At 41.2% G+C, this 19530-nt stretch overlaps 1 protein-coding gene across 2 annotated transcripts in view; it reads right to left on the bottom strand.

Annotated features, from left to right (window-relative positions):
- Positions 1 to 727: 727 nt before the first annotated feature.
- The window catches only part of tkt (transketolase), a 22925-nt gene continuing 4122 nt past the window's right edge, over positions 728 to 19530 (bottom strand). The window contains exons 4-15 of one of the 2 annotated variants that reach the window (XM_022743593.1): positions 19203 to 19300; positions 14864 to 15055; positions 14398 to 14460; positions 14124 to 14242; positions 12908 to 13104; positions 12597 to 12761; positions 11213 to 11369; positions 10164 to 10294; positions 9990 to 10073; positions 9679 to 9772; positions 4921 to 5043; positions 728 to 1553 (exon numbers count right to left, since the gene is read on the bottom strand). In XM_022743593.1, coding sequence (XP_022599314.1) covers positions 1366 to 1553; positions 4921 to 5043; positions 9679 to 9772; positions 9990 to 10073; positions 10164 to 10294; positions 11213 to 11369; positions 12597 to 12761; positions 12908 to 13104; positions 14124 to 14242; positions 14398 to 14460; positions 14864 to 15055; positions 19203 to 19300 — 1611 coding nt within the window. In that variant the 3' untranslated portion in view covers positions 728 to 1365. The remainder of the gene's footprint in view (positions 1554 to 4920; positions 5044 to 9678; positions 9773 to 9989; positions 10074 to 10163; positions 10295 to 11212; positions 11370 to 12596; positions 12762 to 12907; positions 13105 to 14123; positions 14243 to 14397; positions 14461 to 14863; positions 15056 to 19202; positions 19301 to 19530) is intronic. The other variant, XM_022743594.1, reaches the window with a different exon arrangement.

Below are 19530 nucleotides of genomic sequence, written 5' to 3'. Positions count from 1 at the left end.
TTGTGTGTGTGAGAGGGTTTCAGTAGTGTGTGTAAAACCTTTTCACTTGTATGAGTGTGAGGTTTTTAGTATAGAATGTGAATGAGTATGGTTTCATATGTGTATATGCATGGTAATTCTAGATAATGTCCCTGACAGCCCCTAATGCACTTACACCTGCTAGCCTACTTATATTAGTGTTATGCTGTGCTACATTCTGAAGATAATGTTAACATTTTAAATGAATATAGTTAGCAAGGTGACAAGAATTTGGTTTCATTCATCGTTTCGTTGTGTTATGAACAAGTGAAAACTTAAAATGAATGAAAACTGTTGCTGGCACTTGATGAAAACTAGAGTAGAAACTAACTAACTGTTGTTGGCATCACTAGAGCTATGCTGCTAGCTTGACTAAAAGTAAGAGGTCTTCATCAAAAGTTTCAGCCATGGGTTAACCAACAATACAGTATAAGATGTCATAATGTCCTCCAAGAAAGTATGGATGTGGCAGAGATGGAAAATTATTTTCCTTAGTTGAATACTCAGTGCACAACCTTGAAAAATTCATTGTTTTCCATGATGTGAGCTGACTTAATTTTGATCTAAAATTAATATTAGTTTGCTTGTTTTTTTTTTATATTTATTTATTTTTTAGTCATTCAGTGTGACATTTGATCATTGTTTCATGCCACCACAACCCAAAAGAAAGAGGTCAGATACAAGTTTTGTGAAGAAACCATCCCTTTATTGGTGTGAAGCAGTCCCATCCAAGTCAGTGTTAAAAAGGTTAAAAACAGTCAGTTCTCAAACAGACCAAACCAGAGTTCCTCCACAACCTGCTGGCTCTACTGGGGTGGGATTTACAAAGTTGTACTGAGCACAGACGCTCAGAATGCTGCGCTGAAGAAGTGAGAGGGGTTCCACAGAAATTATAAAAAGACTTCACTTTACTCAAAACCACGTTCACTGCTTTTACTGAAACACCACAGCAGTACCAGAACTTCCTCTGGGAGGTAGGAAAAGTTAGAGGGTGGAGGTGTGTGTGTGTGTGTGTGTGTGTGTGTGTGTGTGTGTGTGTGTGTGTGTGTGTGTGAGACAAGGGACAGAGGTGTGCTTACTGAACTCAAAAACTGATAGGGCAAAAATCTGGGGTAAGGTTGTCAAATCACATTGATCAAAGTTAAAGAGAAAAATGATGGTATATTTTTTATTTTTCAACCAAATGCTTTGGATTGTTTTCTGGGGAGGAGAGCGTAAGTAGGCCAGAAGTGCTTCCCCTCCTTCTGTGTTGGTTTATTTGAATGTTTGATGCCTCAATGGTAATCTCCAGTTTACCATGGAGTCCTTTAACATGTTGTTGCCACTGCTGCCCCTGCTGCAGTGTTCTTACTTGGCATTGGCGGAGCTGCTGAGCACCTTACGCACAGCCTGAGCGATGGCGTCACGGTCAATGCCAAAGATTCGGAGCAGCTCCTGGGGCTTACCGCTGCGTGGTACCTGAGAAACTGCCAGGCGGTGAACAGTGAAACCAGTCTCGTTCACTACCGCAGAGCACACTGCCTCACCTAGACCACCTGGGGAATCAGAATAGAGCAGTCACAACTGTTGCTTCAAGGATTCACCAAAATCAGACACACAAAATCTTTTTTCAAGAATTTTTCCTGATATTCTGATTGAAGTCTCTCATTTCTGCTTTGATCTCCCAACTCTCCTTCTATTGATTTCCACCCTTCTGTCATATTAAATCTTTCACACCATGGATGATTAAGCTCTGCAATGATGTGATGTGGAATGACAGGTCTGACGCTGCTCTCCCTTGACTTTCTCATTTCTCTTCTGTCTGACTTCCACCCCATTAAGACTCTCTTCTCTCCTTTCCTTTCCCTCCCCCTCTCCTTTTTTTTTTGACTTTTCACTCAAAACTGTCACTCAAACATTTCTGATTGAGTGAACATGAAAGCTGAGGAATGAGGAAAAGAGAAAGTTATTACTTGTTCTTTTTCCTTCCCTCCTACATTTTCCCACCCCTTGGTTGATCTACTAGTTGACAACTGGTGTGCGTAGGAGAGAAACAGAAAGAGAAATGCACTGTTTCAGGATTGCATATTATAGTCTCCCTGTATGAGTTTGGGGTCTGTTCATTTTGGAAAATGACACCTGACACAAATGAAATAGCTACTTACTACTGATCAAAGTATTTAGAGTATAGAAGTTGGCTCTGGAGAAAGTTTAAAGAAGATAAATTCCTTGGAAAATATACTTTGTAACTATCTGTGAAGAAAGAAATTTGCAGCAGTATTTAAAAGCTCTCAAACATCTTACATCTTGTGTCATACATTGCTGGCACTAGGCTGCAAAGCAGCTTTTCACTACCTCTGTGGTTGAACCAAACAGTGATGTTACTGTGTACTGACACACTCTGAAGTACAGGGTAAGAACACAGATTTTTAGGGTGTATTACATTGCTCTCAACTAGTAAAACACTGCACTGGGAATATTAGTACAGCAGTACAGTAATATTTACTTCATGGGAAGCCAAAGTTATGCACCACATACATCTGCTTTGCACTAGCTGTCACTGGTGTAATTTCTCATAGAAAGATGGTTTTAGTCTTTTTAAAAGATGAAAAATGGCACTGTGGTTTTCTGTTTTTCTACTACTGACAAGAGAGTATAACCTCAACTACATTATGTTAACAATGATTAAAAGCTGCTGATGATGTTAGCGTTAAACTCACTTAAAGCTTCCAGGAGATTTTGACAGCTCAACTCCTGAGGTCTGTACTACGAAGCAAGTTCAACATACCAGGATATATTTTTACTAAGAACTAACAACAGCACAAATGCAGGATTGACAGCTGGCAAAAATCACAGACTGTGAATGTGCAATTTAATAGGGTTATAATATCAGTGCCCCATCATTTGGGCAAGAGTTGATCTGAGTATAATGACATTTGTGTGTTCCATTAAATTAATGTGTTGCTTACATGTATTCTTATCAAGGTCCACGGGATCCTCTGTGCATATGTGATGTCATTTTCCAAGAGAATTGATTGGTCAGTAGGCTGTGCTTTTACACGTATTCATCTGTTCTTTTGAACATAACCTGCTGCACAGCTTACATGTCCACACACATGCACATACTCCATCTCCTACAAAGCTACTGACGAATCATCATCATGTGAATATATAGGTGTGCATTTGCATGTGTGTGTGTGTAGGCAGGGGTGCTAAGGCATTAACACAACAGTGCCTTCTCTCTTTTTTGTTTTGCTCTATCATGGCAAACAGACAGATGTAATCTCACAGGATAGATAAAGCCACTACATATATATGACAACAAAAATACAACACAAACACATAAGAAGAGATGAGGAGAGGTTTGGACTCTCATTTCTGTCATGCTGGTGCTGTATGTGGGTCAGCGAAGGCCCAAAGGCCAGAGCTTAAATTAAGAAACCTTGACAGGCTCTCCCAGCTCCTCCTGTTCCCTCCCTCTTCCATATACTGTTTTTTAATCTATTTCACTTCTTCTGTATCCTCCATGTCTCTCTTCACACCCACAATGTTCAGCCCAGTTCTCTGCAATGTACAGCATCCCTAAACTGTACTTCAGTCTTGTTTCTCCCACCCTCTCTCTTTGTCTCTCTGGCTCACTCAGTCTATCTGCAGATGGACCTTTGCCCTTTGTTCATTCATGAGCTGACACACAGGCAGCATAAACACACAAGCATCTGCATATTAATCTTTATGCCTGATGGTTACAATTAAACACAACTCTCCTTGAGTTTAATTGTATATGATCATCAAATTTAGTTTATGTAGTACAGTGGGACTTTATGTTGCTTTATATTATTTGGACCTGTTGAAAAATGTGTTTAAATTAATACAGAACTTCAGTGTAGATGACATACAATTGGTATCATGCAGCAACATTCTGAATCCAGACACTTCTTGGGATTTGAAATTACCTTGTTAATTTCCATGCATTTCATGTAATTTTATGATAGATAAATATTTAGTATATCAAATCAATATCAAATCATAATTTTTAACATAATCTGTAACTTTTCAGCATTATAATGTTTAAAGTAGACTATACAGATGTTATTTTTTTTGAGTAGGGTAGTTACATTGTCACAAGTGTTTCGAGCAATTTCCAAACCTAGAGAAGCCTGTAGTTCTATTCAAGGTAATGGTCCATGTCATGGTGTAATATCCCTTTGCACATGTGTCACTGTTGTGGTTGCCCGCCAGAAGCGGTCAAAATGGACTTTTTGGATCTTGATCATTTTAAACTATATATTTTATCTAGATGAAAGATTTTAGTCGTTGGGCGTCTGAAGGTTTATTTATCAGAGCAACAAATTGAGCAATTGAGCAGCTCGGCTCACAGTCCCTTAGAGACGTCCTGTGTCATCACCAATCAGAACGAGAGAAATACTGATTTTTAACTTAAAACAGTTTTATTCAGTGTTTTTATCAGATTAAATCACTGGGTTTGTTTGTTTAGGTAAGGAGGAGACATCTACTGACTGAACTGACGACATTGGTGATGAAGACAACAACTCCCATGATCTTGTGCTTACACCATATCATCACCACACTTCTTTCTCATCTTTTGTTATTAATTTGATTGAGAGCCCTCTCTTATAAAATTCACAGTGCCAGAGCCTCACTGTTTTCTCAAATCAGGTTTAAAAAACTATTTGAAGTTTCAATTCTGAATACAGCATACTGTATTATTTGCTTTAATGGAGAGTCAGTAGTGAAGACAGGCAGAAGTTAAGGACAAAGTTTATAGGTCAGAGTTGAACCCTGGGTACTGTAGGCTGAAATTCACCTTCAAGCTTAGGACGTTTTAAAGATATTTATTCTGCCACCAAATTGTTTTGTTTAGGAAGTATTTTTCGAACTTTGCAATGTTGTCAGACTCCTCACCTTCATAGTAGTGGTCCTCCACTGTGATGATGCGTCCTCTGGTTGCCCTGGCATTGTCACTGATGGTCTTGGAGTCCAGGGGTTTGATGGTGAAAGGGTCGATCACACGGATGTTGATTCTCTCTGAGGGAGGCAAGAGTGAGGTGGAGGATGCATGTTATGAAAGACTATATTCTTCAAATTATAGACGGAGACCATAAAGCACAATATGTTTGCATGCTGATGTGAGTTGGTTTCATTTTCTTTCTTGCTGTCTCTCAAATGATGCGCTTGCAACAAGTGGCAGCAAGTCCGTATATATACAGTTGTGTGAAAAAGTGTTTGCCCCCTTCCTGATTTCTTATTTTTTTGCATGTTTGTCACACTTAAATGTTTCAGATCATCAAACAAATTTAAATATTAGACAAAGAAAACACAAGTGTTGGGACTCAATCATTCAAGAGACCAAATGTTTCTTTGCTCCACTGGACAAAGGAACTCACACTCCACAGTTCCTCACCGTTCACACCTGGGGACGACCCTTCCCCCCACGGACCTTACTGGCCAGCCAGTGTGGGTCAGCGTGTGACATGTGACCCCCCAAGGGTGTCACCAAACAAAACCAGATCTCTGGCCCTCTTCTCTTCTCCTTTGGCTTGCTCTGGAGAGCAGCTCCAGCTCTTTCCTTTCAGTTCTTCAAAGGGCAACAAGGCCCCAGCCCAGGTCAGCCCTGCTACCTGAGAAACCAGCTCTCTCACCAGCCTGCTACCAGCAACCTGCCAACGCTCTTCTCCTCAATAGCAGCGACCTGCTTCGGATTAACTGTGAGTGAACCAAATCCTCGTCAGAATCAGCAGCTACGACACAAGGCCAGCTGGTTTTCCAAGCAACAGGAGTTGTAGCAGAGTTAGCACGGAACAGCTAACTCTGTGAGGAGAACAAAGGAGATAACTGCAAAGCAACACAGCCAGACAGGACTTTACTCCACTAGGAAATCTCCTAACTCACTGGACTTTACACCAACACTGGACAGGACCTCTTTGCTTGTTTCCAGGACTGGGTAACGTTAACTGACTAGGCCTAACCTTTCACAGCATAGCACCGCACAGCATAACTAAGCAGCAGAAGTCTTAACTTTGTTAATGTACTTGTTGATTGATGCCTTGTTGTTGTAATGTTTGCTTAGGTTGTGGTCAGTCATACAGTTAATTGAGTACTCGTATGTTCACACACATAGCAGTACGTCTCAGTTCTAGAACCTGCATGAAGCTAACCACCCCCCCTCTAACCTGGTACCTTTAGATAACATGAGCTAGGCTAACAAAGAAACTCACACCTTCCCTCTCACACACCCCAGGTGGTCCAGCAGCCATTTTGAGTAGTTTCTTTGTTTACCGCCATCTTGTGTAATCTTCTTTGTTCAGGTCATGTGGTAACAGTGACCACTTTGAATCGGCCATCTTGCCTTTGTTTGTGTCCCCACAAACACACACACAAACACACATACACACACACACCTGTATATACAGGAAGCCACCCAACTCACTGGACTTTACAACACCACTGGAAAGGACCTCTTTGTTTTGTTCAAAGGACTGGGTAATGTTAACTGACTGGGCCTAACCTCTCCTAGCACAGCATAGCACAGCACAGCTAAGCAGCAGAAGGCTTAACTTTGTTAATGTACATATTGATTAATGTCTCGTTGTTGAAATGTTTGCTTAGGTTGAGGTCAGTCATACATTTAATTGAGTACTTGTATGTTCACACACATACCTGTAGTACGTCTAAGTTCTAGAACCTGCATGAAGCTAACTCCCTGTAACCTGGTACCTTTAGATTACATGAGCTAGGCTAACAAAGAAACTCACACCTTCCCTCCCCCACACACTAAGGTGATCTCAGCGGCCATTTTGAGTAGTTTCTTTGTTTACCGCCATCTTGTATAGTCTTCTTTGTTCAGGTCATGTGGTCACAGTGACTACTTTGAATCGGCCATCTTGCCTTTGCCTTTGTCCCCACAAACACACACACAAACACACATACACACACACACCTGTATATACAGGAAGCCACCCAACTCACTGGACTTTACAACACCACTGGAAAGGACCTCTTTGTTTTGTTCAAAGGACTGGGTAATGTTAACTGACTGGGCCTAACCTCTCCTAGCACAGCATAGCACAGCACAGCTAAGCAGCAGAAGGCTTAACTTTGTTAATGTACATATTGATTAATGTCTCGTTGTTGAAATGTTTGCTTAGGTTGAGGTCAGTCATACATTTAATTGAGTACTTGTATGTTCACACACATACCTGTAGTACGTCTAAGTTCTAGAACCTGCATGAAGCTAACTCCCTGTAACCTGGTACCTTTAGATTACATGAGCTAGGCTAACAAAGAAACTCATACATGAGCTAGGCTAACAAAGAAACTCACACCTTCCCTCCCCCACACACTAAGGTGATCTCAGCGGCCATTTTGAGTAGTTTCTTTGTTTACCGCCATCTTGTATAGTCTTCTTTGTTCAGGTCATGTGGTCACAGTGACTACTTTGAATCGGCCATCTTGCCTTTGCCTTTGTCCCCACACACACAAACACACACACACACACACACACACACACACACACACACACACACCTGGATATACTAGATTAGACATTGTGTTTTTACTCTGTCCATTGTAAATTAATGTCTTTAAGTATAACCACTCGTGTGTGTAATGTGCACAAGTGTGAATATTGCCAACCTCTACTTAGTAGAATTCCAATCCTTCAATTTAACTAACTGTTGATATGGTAATTTGGTTATAGTTATTAAGGTAATTATTAAGAGTTCCAGATTAATAGTAATAATTTGAGACTGAAACAATATTGGTTTAGGCTGGTGCACCTGATGACTTTAATTCATTTTAAAGTTATTATTTGATATTAATATTTTTAATATTATATTTTCTTAATTTATGATAGCCAATAAATTAATAGACAACCGAGGATCCAACATTTATGGTGTCCAGCTCATGAGGCAGAGCTCAGACCCAACATTCTGACGATGGAGAAAATAATATACACAAAGGAAGAACTCTGGCTTTAAAGTTTACCAGATATGCATTGCAGATGGTATACATTATTCAAATGATGCGCTGACAACAAGCCCGCAAAGTTCGTAGTTTTTTGCAAAATATTCGTATATATATGTATATTTTTATCGATTGATGTTTTTTATTCTACGTTGTTGTTTCGTCTTCCGATGGAGAAAATAATGTACACAAAGGAAGAACTCCTGGCTTTAAAGTGTACCAGATACGGAGTTAAACGTCCCATACCAGCTGAGCTGAAGAAGCCGTTCTGTGGATGCAGAGCCGGGGCTAAGCTAAAGGGTAGGAGATGGAGATATAAGCCTTTTCTACCATTGATCCTCATGCGAAATTTCAACTCCCTGGCTAACAAGTGTGATGAACTGGAGGCACTTTGAAGAACCAGCGAGCATATCGTGAGTGTACTCTCATGTGCTTCACGGAGACCTGGTTAAACAACAACACTCCAGACCGTTGTGTGGATTTACCCGGCTTCACTGCAATACGAGCGGACAGAGATGCCAGAGCAAGTGGTAAGAATAAAGGTGGAGGACTGGCACCCTGATGCATTCATTGCAATATCGGGGGATTTTAACCATGTCACTCTCACCTCTCACCTGTCTGGCTTCACTCAGTATGTTGACTGTCCCACAAGGGAAAATAAGACACTTGATCTGTTGTATGCAAATGTCAAGGAGGCCTACACTGCCATAATCTGTTTTTTCTTCAGCCTTCCTACAAACCCTGTGTAATGAGGCAGGCTGTGACCACCTGCTCATTCAGGAACTGGACCCCAGAGGCCAGTGAATCATGTCTTGTTCCAGTACCTAAAGTGGGATGATCTGCTGAGATAAATGACTATAGACCGGTGGCCCTCACATCACACATCATGAAGAGCCTGGAGCGGCTGCTTATCCACCTTCTGAAGCCACAGGTTGAACATGCACTTGACCCCCTACAGTTCACCTACAAAGAACATATTGGAGTGGATGATGCCTTTACGTGCTCCACAGGGCCCATTCTTACTTGGATGAGCCAGATGGTTACATGAGGATTATGTTCTTTGATTTCTCAAGTGCATTTAACACCATCCAACCCCCCATTCTGAAAGACAAGCTGGAAGGCATGGGGGTGGATCCCTGCTTCACGTCCTGGAATGTGGATTACCTGACAACGACAGCACGTCAGGCTGGGTAACTGTGATTCAGGGACAGTGATGAGCAGCACTAGGGCTCCACAGGGGACTGTTCTGGCTCCGTTCCTGTTCACCCTGTATATTGCTGACTTTAAATACAACAATGGCCTTCAGAGAATGGAGCAACAAGAACTGCCTCCTTCTGAACACCTCCAAGACCGAGGAGATGGTCATGGACTTTCGGAGGTCTAGGCCCACCCTTCAGCCACTCAACATTCGAGGGAAGGACATTGAGGTGGCACACACTTATAAATACCTAGGTGTGCACCTGGACAGTAAACTGGACTGGTCCCTGAATACGGATGCCATCTACCGGAAGGGGCGGAGCCGGCTCTTTTTCCTCAGGAGGCTCAGGTCATTGTTTTTATTATTATTATTATCAACAATGAGCTAACGGACACATGAATTTCCCCTAGGGGATAAATAAAGTATCTATCTATCTATCTCTCTGTCTGTCTGTCTGTCTGTCTGTCTGTCTGTCTGTCTGTCTGTCTGTATGTCTGTACCTTTCTTCAGTTGTTCAGCAGCAGCCAAAGCCTCGTGAAGGGTCACTCCTGCTCCAACCACAGTCACATGATCATCATTGGTTTTATACACAACCTGAGTGGGAAGGGGAGATAGATGTGTGTGTGGACATATGTGGATATACTGTACATAAGGAAACATTCCCATAGTCATAATTGTGTTGTGGTAATGATCATGAGGGATAAAAACAAAATAAAAGTTTAAAGAGCAGAAAAAATGCTTGTAAAAAACATAGATTTTATTTAGATTATACAGCAAAATTGGATGGAGGTAGAAAAAAGCTGACACAAACCTTAGCCTGTCCAATATGGAAATCTTCGTTGCAGTTGTAGATGATGTTGTTCTCTGGGCGACTTGTTCGGATAAAACACAAACCCTGGAACAAATCAGAAATAATCTACATGTGCCTCTACTTTTAATATTTTCCTTTTTTTCCCTATTTCTTACCACAGGTGACTATGAGTACCTTTGTGTTGGCAGCAAGTTCCACAGCTTTCTCAGTGGAGACACCGTCACTTGGGTAGAAGATAGTTGCAGTGGGAATGGCTCTGAATATGGCCAGATCCTCCAGACCCATCTGAGAGGGCCCATCTTCACCTAAATATACACACGTATATACAGCAGCAAACAGACAAAAGTCAGTTACAGTCACACGCACATGTTTACTATAGGTTGGTACATAAATTCAAGTAGACTGGCATGCATTCAGTATACAAAAGTGGGCATGCAATATACCTGAGGAGTTGGAGGAGAAAGAGAGAGGGGAGGAGGAAAAGGAGGTGAAGGAGGTGAAAGAGAACCAGGCCATTCTGTTGTCCACGACACACAGAGACAGAGTAGGAGGGAGGAGGGGAGAAGTGCTGACATCAGAAGAGGAAGATGGACAAAAGTAACAGAGGAGGTGAGAAGATGGGGCAAAAAAGTTTAGGATTCAGGGAAATTAAAACCAAAATACACTGAGGAGAGGTACAACCCACTGCAGTGACATTAAAGAAGCCAAAACGTGATGAAAAACAAAGAATGAAATATCTTCTAGCTTGTTTTAAAGGTCAACTTGGGTTGACTGTCATTCAACATGCACTGTGCACATTTTGGATTTACTCTTACAGAGCTACTAATTTCTAAGATATTATCAGTTTGACTTTTATATCCTTCAGAGGACTGAAGCAATCCCTACGCAGTAATGCACTAAATTTAATTTAAGAAAAATGTGTTATGAGAGTCACATTGAAGGTCATAATGGATGAAGCTACTTCTATCTATGGGTCAAAGGTCACTGAGGTGGTGGTTGGTTTAATATTGAAGAGCAAATCTTTTGAATACTGATGATAAAAAGCAATAACTATATAATAAACTAACAGAATGTTTCAAATTTTCAATCAGTAATATCAAGGTTCTCCTACTGATCCTGCTAAATGCTACCTAATGTTACCATAAATTTAGGTCAGAACACTCAAAGGTCAAAGGTAATTTAAATCAGGGCCATGATTTATGGAGAGAGAGGCAGGCACTGACCAATAGAGACTCCACAGTGGGAGCCACAGAGGTTAATGTTGCTCTCAGAGATGGCAGCCATGCGGAGCTGGTCGTAGGCCCGAGTGAAGAACGTGGCAAAGGTGCTGGCAAACACCACATTACGGTCCCGCACGGCACAACCTATCGCCACACTCACCTGCAGGAGAGATGAAAGAGATAGAGAGAGAGAGAGAAACAAAGCAAAGCAAATAAGGTGGGATGGGGGAAAACATGAGCTTTAGACATGTGTGTGAGAGACAGTAATCTTTGTAGGAACCTTCAGCAGATTCTTGTTCATGCACAGAAGAAACCGCAGTTGTTTTTAACATGTCTCTCTAGCTAGACAGTGACAAGTGGCAGCACCGCTGCTATTATTAGCTGTTAGTGATGAGAATGTACGTGTACTTATATTTTTGCTCTCCCTAATGCAAATGTGGACAACATGTTATTAATCTATCACTGTAATGGACATTTGAACCTCATCTTTTTAACAAAGCTCAAAGAACAGTTTACTGACATGTTTGATACAATAGTAGAATGACGACAATGTTGGTCTGTCCACCACTATTTGATGGATTGGCACAAATCCTTGTACAGACATACACGTTGTCTTGACAACTACTGAGTGAACTGCCATAGAATTTGTTGGACACATTCATGTCCCCCTCAGGATTAATTGTTATCATTTAACAAAAGGGCAAATGTCTGAGGCAGTTACAACTATAGAAAGCAACTCTTATTGTCAGACCAAAGCGTTTCAGCTTGTGGCCAATTGTTGTTGCTGGAGTTTTGACAACTCAAAACCAATCACCTTCTCCTCAGCCTCAGCTGCACTTTGTGTATGAACACTAGAAGAGTTATCCAGTGTTCTAGTGTTCCTTGAGTGTTAATGCTACTCAAGGGATGATGTGACAGCTACAACACTCACAACTGCAATAACTAGTAGTAGGTAAACTGTGGCACAACAGACACAGACTTATTGCAAAACTGTTAATATTTATGAGATACAATGAATCTGATATTTTACATGTGAAATGAAATAATCAAATTTAAATTTAAGATTTAATAGCCTCTCTGATGTACTTCATGTTGACAGACTGTAACATCTGTCCTCACTAAGACTAGCTTTTTCTTGGACTAAACAGTCTGTACACATGTAGCAAGTTAGGAATCTTCTTCATTCAGATGGATAAATCAGAAATAATTACTTACAGAAGAATATCAGCTGGACAGCTGTTACTTCACTGAACCTCACTGTCAGGTATAGTAATTATAATGTCTGTTGTTTTAGAAACACTTGAATTCCATATATTTCGTCTCAGTTTGGGCTCTGGCCCAAAACCGCACCAGCCTTCTAGCTAGAGAGCCAACCTCTGTATCTTACCATGTTCTGCTCTGCGATGTAACACTCCACGTAGCGGTTGGGGTGTTCGTTTTTAAAGAGTTCGGAGAAGGTGGAGTTCTTGGTGTCTCCATCCAGAGCCACTACATGCTCATTGTAACGACCAAGCTTGGCCAAAGCCATGCCGTACGCCTTCCTTGTAGCAATCTGCTTAAACAGGGACAAACAGGCAACCAATCAGTTAATTACTACTATTAAACACACAGATTATTATGTCCCATCTTGTCTGAAGCTTTGTGGTAATCTGTCTGAAACATTGTGCCACTGAGTATGTCTGCCACCCCTGATCATACCTTGTCTCCAGGTTTGTAGCTGGGTGCACTTGGCATGCGGATGTTTCGGAGGCTGACAGGGGATGTGTCCTCACTGGGCAGAGCAGGATAGAGGCGCTTATTGCAGCTGATGATGCGGCTCTGCAGCTCCTTTATTACACTCTCAGCCATGTCTTTGGGCAGAGGTTTACCGTGCCAGCCCATCTTATCCTCAGCCACTGAGAGACACACATGCGTGCGTGTGCGCACACACACACACACACACACACACACACACACACACACACACACACACACACACACAGTACATATGACTTTAAGAAATGATTATAGTGTGAAAAGTCTGTGAATTCTTAACAGCAGCAGATTTTGTAAAACTAAATTGATGAAGCATAATCCTGAAGACTGGTTTCTTACTACGGCTTCCAGAGACGACCTGTGTGAATGTGTGTTATGAATGATGTTGAGGTGAAAATAAGAAGTACATATATATACACTATAAACCCAATTCCTCTTAGTACGCATACGCACTTCTTCCTCATTCATGTGTATGCACATGCCAACATACATTAAAATAAACCATGGTCGGCTGCCACACTCACAACAGTCTTCCACATCAGTGGGTCACAACAGGCTACTTCAAAAGTCAAAGGTTAGGAGGCCACACACAATCTTATGCAGTCAAAGATATTCTCCTCTTATATGCACACACATAAACATGTGGTCACACACACTCCCGCTTAGTCTTATCACAACTCCAGCACAATGGGCTGATGCTGTGAGTGTATCCTACACATTCTGAAGGATTACTGAGCCTCAGCAGCTCAAACCCTGAAGCGCTGCCAGGATTACAGTGAGTTAGTGCCACTCTGCACTGATGGCGGGTTCCCAGGGCAGATATGAAAACTTCTGACAGATCTATTATTGCCAATCAGGTGTCACAATTTTACCTAGTCATCATTTAGCAACAGGTTTTTGGAGCACACACCCAGTGTTGCGTTACGAAACCTGCTGTGCGTTATGATTGCTTTGAATGATTCTTCTTGAAATAGGTTATGTCACTGAGAGTTTGATATCCAAATCTGAAAGAGAGACATCTAGACATAAAACAGCAGAATTACTGCACTTTCGTATTTAGGAACAGATACACAGCATGTCAATACTTCACTTCACAATTCACCTCATGACAGGATAACACTGCACTCATAATTAACCATCATGTAACTAATTTTTGTACCTGGGATGCCTTTTCCCTTGATGGTCTTAGCGATAATGGCAAGTGGCTGGTGGCAGGGCTGACTCAGCACCTTACACAACTCCTCCACACTGTGGCCGTCCACAATGATGGCGTGCCAGCTGCAAAACACAGGAGATCAAACTTTAAATGCAGTCCTTGAGGCAGGTTGCTGTGAACATTGGGCCTCTTTAATGAATTTTCTAAAGCCATCACATACCCACCTATGGTGATACTGTAGTATTTAATAGTGTTGCAAGATTTTGGCGTTTTTTACCTCATATGAATGCCCTGCATGTGGTGCAGGAATGACATGCAACAGGCTTGATTTGACACCAGCCTAAAGTAGCACAACATTTTCACAAAGTGGTATGAAAAAAATATCATGATAATTATATATTACTTTGTAAACTGTATCTCACAAAGTCTCATCCCGACAAAACACAAAATTTTTTTTTTGACAAACTGATTTGTAGAAACAACAAATAGTGACCAATCCCATCACAATTTCCTTGAGACCATGGCAATGTCTTCACATTGCTTGTTTTGTCTGACAAAACTGAGAAGTATTCAATTCATAATGATATACAACACATTTACAATCTGGAACAAGTGGATTAAATAACAAATAATTAAATAATTATGAAAATTGGTGTTGATTAATTGTCTTTAGTGTGACTAATGTAATTGTTCAATTGTTTCAGCACTAAAGGACACAACACCAACCCTCCGACTCCCCTCACCCAAAGGCCTCACAGCGTCGCTGGTACTTCTCCACATGGTGCTGCAGCGGAGACGGGTCGCTCTGACCCAGGCGGTTGATGTCCAATATGGCCACCAGGTTGTCCAGCTGGTAGTAGGAGGCAAAAGCCATGGCCTCCCACACTGAGCCCTCGGATAGCTCTCCATCACCCAGCAGGCAGAACACCCGGTAGCTACAAACAGAGAGAGAGAGAGATTCAGTGGTTTTAAGCAAATGTGGAGCTTTCATAGACATATGATTGGAGAGAGATGAGTAGAAGTAATTTTCCATATCAGTTCTATTTTCCCTTGCACATCTTCCCACACTCTGATTCCTCCTATAAGACTTGATGTGACAGCTGACCCTCACTCACTCACTCACTCACTCACTCACTCACTCACACACACACTCACACACACTCACACACACACACACACACACACACACACACACACACACACACACACACACACACACACACACACACACACACACACACACACACAACCCTGCTGTGCTCGGATCATCCCTGCTAGTTGCTCCCATGGCGTAACGACTCCTGACAGCTTTCCAGTCAAATAGACACATTCTCATTAAACCTGGAAGATAGGCCGAGACACGCCACATTACACCATGCATTCCAACCCTGAGTGCAAAGAAAAAAACACACGGCACAGAAAAAAAAGAGAGGAAGAAGAGAACAAAGAGAAGAGAGGAATTCAACAGAGGCATAGATTGAGAGAAGGAGAGAAAAGAGGTTGAGACAGAAGGAACAAAACAGGAGCTAGCAGATTGGTTTCTGAATTGGTGTCCTCTTCTTTTATCAAACTACACATCATGATATATACAGAAGAAAAAACTCATGGATCCTCATTTCAGCAAAAGATGTATTTTCTTGATTTGAAAGATAGTATCATTTATTGCAGTCTACTATCAAGTGTTAAAATACGATATTGTAAGAGCAGGCTTTGTAGTTTTGAAATGGCATTTTGCATATCCAGGGGTGGACAATAACTAAGTACATTTACTTGAATACTGTACTTAAGTATATTTTTCCAGTATCTGTACTTTACTTGAGTAGCAGTTTTTTTTTAAACTTATGACTTTTACCTCACTACATTTAAAAGACAAATATTGTACTTTTAACTCCACTACATTTCTATGAATTACCACACACTGTGTTCATCACAGACAGGAGAAAAAACAATCACAGCCAGTTCCTACCTGGCAGTGTCCTAATGATACTATATTAGATAAAGATGAGGCAGAAGATTGTTCACCAGAGACCATAAAGAAAGGTTTATTTAGTTTGAAATGTTTGCTGTGTTTTACCATGACCAAACTTCATCACTGTCTAAAAAAAAAGAAATACGAAAACAACTTGTTGATTCAGTTGGGTTTTTATGTCCATGTCTTCAGTCTTTGTATCATATCCTACAGTCTTTTTATTTTACAGGTTCTACAGTCAGTCAGTTGGTCTGTCAATAGGTTGTTTCAGAGTCATTAGGTTCTGTAAATGTGTAACAATAGGAGTTGACATAAAAAATGTACTTTTGAATATTTCTGTATTTTTAAAATCAAGTACTCCAGTACTTTAACTCTAAAAAAAAAAAAAGTCCTATTTGACCAGGATGTATAGGACCTATACTCTGACTCAAGTGATAAAGTGATGTACTTTGTCTACCTCTGTGTATAGCTTTATGAAATAAAAATTATGAAACAAGCAGGCTTACTTGTGGTCCTAGATTCTCCACAAGTAGAATAGGAGGCTGTGCCTTCAGTTATCAGGCTCCTCTCCTGTGGAACCAGCTCCCAGTCTGGGTTCAGGAGGCAGACATCAAGCTGTCCTCTTTGAGAGAGCTTATATTTAGGGCTGGCTTGCCTTGAACCATCCACTAGTTATGCTGCTATAGGCCTAGAGCTCTTCTGTCCTCCTCGCCATCTGTATGCAGTCATATCCCATTAATGCATGTTAATAAATTGACGTCTTCTCTCTCTCTTAGTTTTGTGTTTTCTCATCTCTCTCCTCCTCCTGTCACTTTCTGTAGATATTTCTGCTTCTGGAGCTGTAGAGTCAGAATCTAAGACTGCCTATTCCCCCATGATCCTGCTCAATAACCACTGCTACAATGATTATTATTATTATTATTATTATTATTATTATTATTGTTGCTACTATACATCTCTATGTGGATCATAAGGGTATCCAATACAACCACAGCAGTTCTTGTCGTTTATTAAAAAACAATACATGAATGAACTTGTCAAATCCTCTTATCAGCAGTTCTGAGATGAGACTGAATAATTGATACTCTTCATCGTTTCATCTTTGTATGACTCTGGTTCAATACTCTGTAGTTGTAAACATGTAAATATGAGATTACATAAACACAGGCAGAGTTCCTCATGCTCATTCACGCTTTGCACTGAACCAGGGGATAATACAACATACCACAGAGGGAAGTAACTGGAAGGGGTTTGTTTGCTTTTGTGTGACAGTGCAATGAGGTGTGTGTGTGTATGTGTATGTGCTCCTATTACATCCTGTCTTTGTGAGATGAGAACAGAAAACAGCCCAAACCAATCCACACTGTCACACAAAAGCAAACAAACCCCTTCCAGTCACTTCCCTCTGTGATATGTTGCATTATCCCCTGGGTTCGGTGCAAAGCGTGAACAAGCATGAGGAACTCTGCCTGTGTTTGATCCGGTAATCTCATATTTACATGTTTACAACTGTAAATTATTGAACCAGAGTCACACATGCATGAAACGATGAACAGTATAAATTATTCAGTCTCATCTCAGCACTGCTGTTAAGAGCATTTGACGAGTTCATTCATGTATTGTTTTTTAATAAACCACAAGCTCAGAAACCCTTGGAGGTCTGTTTGGTTATTTGTAGGATTTCCTGCTACACTTTAACCAGGAGGCACATAAAATGTGACTTACACCATAATTAAAGTTTGTAGATGGTTATATTTGCTGCTTTGCTCTAAGAGAAATTCTTTTGTTGATCCTGCAGTGTAGATTGTGAGTATGTCTCTCTAGTAGGGGTTGATATAGTTGCCATTCAGCAGTTCTTGCCCCAGACTATGTTATGAAACCAGTGATGCAGCCCTCTGAGTGAGTCTTGAGCTGTTATGTTACAGCAAATTAGCTTGACAAGCTGCTGCGAGCGTCGCAGGGGAAATGCACACGCTCCTCTGCAGGCACACACAAGCACATGCAACATATCCAATCGAATGCAAGGTGTATTAAGTATAATCTACTATGTATGCAAAGATGAAACATAAGCACAGCATGGGATTTTTACCATTTTTTGGAGAGCAGATGAGGTGAAAAGGGTGAGGCAAAGACAACTGTGCTCTTGCATGTGTGATTATTAGAGCAGAAACAATCAAGTGCGAACAGAATGCAGAGAGAGAGAGAGAGACAGAGAGAGAGAGAGAGAGAGAGAGAGAGAGAGAGAGAAAGAAAGATATCAAGGGCAGCCAATTCAGACTGCAAGTACGGCATTCCCAGGCTGCCTGTTTCACTGCGTCTGTTGTGTGCAAAAACCAAAATTGCCTTTGAGAGCATCTCCTTCTGTCCTGTCCATAATGACATGGGTCAAGCTACGTTCCTGAAAGTCAAGGATCAGCTCAGTTGTTTTTGTGTCATATTATAGGCCACACAGCTCTATCTGTCTATTGTCAGACTAAAACCCACGTGGTTCTTTCTAGATCACACTAGAACAAAGGATACACAAGGACTGATCTGTTCAAGTCAGCTAACATTAAATTGAATAGCATCTGAAAACTGTGCATTACAGGCTTGTTAATATGTTGTGATGTAACTATATGTTTGAAGCCACTTGAAGATTGAATATCAAAGAAACTGCTGCAGAATAAATTGAAAACTGCATTCATCTAATTAATCTCTGAATTTGAATTTCACCTTGGTGAAGAAACAAATGAATCCCTATCAGTGACCTCTTTCACCACTTGATCCCTTCCTGGAGTCAGTCTCAGATTATGGAACAGATACCCTCATTCATCCTGATTTTAAGGTAAAACTGATCAGAGGTCAGCTCTGAGCAGCTGCCTAAATATCATCCCAGACCAGGCCTGTCAGTTATGATTTTATCCAAAGCTCCAGGCTGAAATGTCACATGACAGCATGTGTACATTATATCATGCATAACTTCATGTCTTCTACCTTAATATGTGCAGAGGCAGGCTGGGCTGCTTTGCACCTGCATGTATGTATGTCTGAGAGTCTCTGTGTGAGGTTGTTTTCTTTTGAAGGACAATGTGTGTGTGTGTGTGTTTAGATGAGCGTGTTTCTGTGTGTGTTACCTGGCCTTGTCAAAGTACTTTCCGGTGTAGGCCATTCCACAAGCAGCTCCCAGCCCCTGACCCAGAGATCCAGTGGCCACATCCACAAACTGCTGCTTCTGTTCGCACGCACGCACGCACACACACACACACACACACACACACACACACACACACCCACATGCACTCACACGCACAGGCTTTTTGTCCTGCTTCTTCCCTTTGCTTTACCCCATTACTGAATAGTATTCCAGGAGCCTTTTGTGGAGCCTTGTATAGGCACATGCCAAGTCAAGTTATTTCAGAGCAGTTTCAATGGAATTACCCCCCAAAATAATCTCCTTTTGCT

This window comes from Seriola dumerili, unplaced genomic scaffold, assembly GCF_002260705.1.
Source record: "Seriola dumerili isolate Sdu_G_001 unplaced genomic scaffold, Sdu_1.0 BDQW01000070.1, whole genome shotgun sequence".
In the NCBI taxonomy this organism is placed as follows: Eukaryota; Metazoa; Chordata; class Actinopteri; order Carangiformes; family Carangidae; genus Seriola; species Seriola dumerili.
The sequence above is the reverse complement of the archived record's forward strand: the minus strand, read 5'-3'. Positions and strand labels throughout refer to the sequence as shown.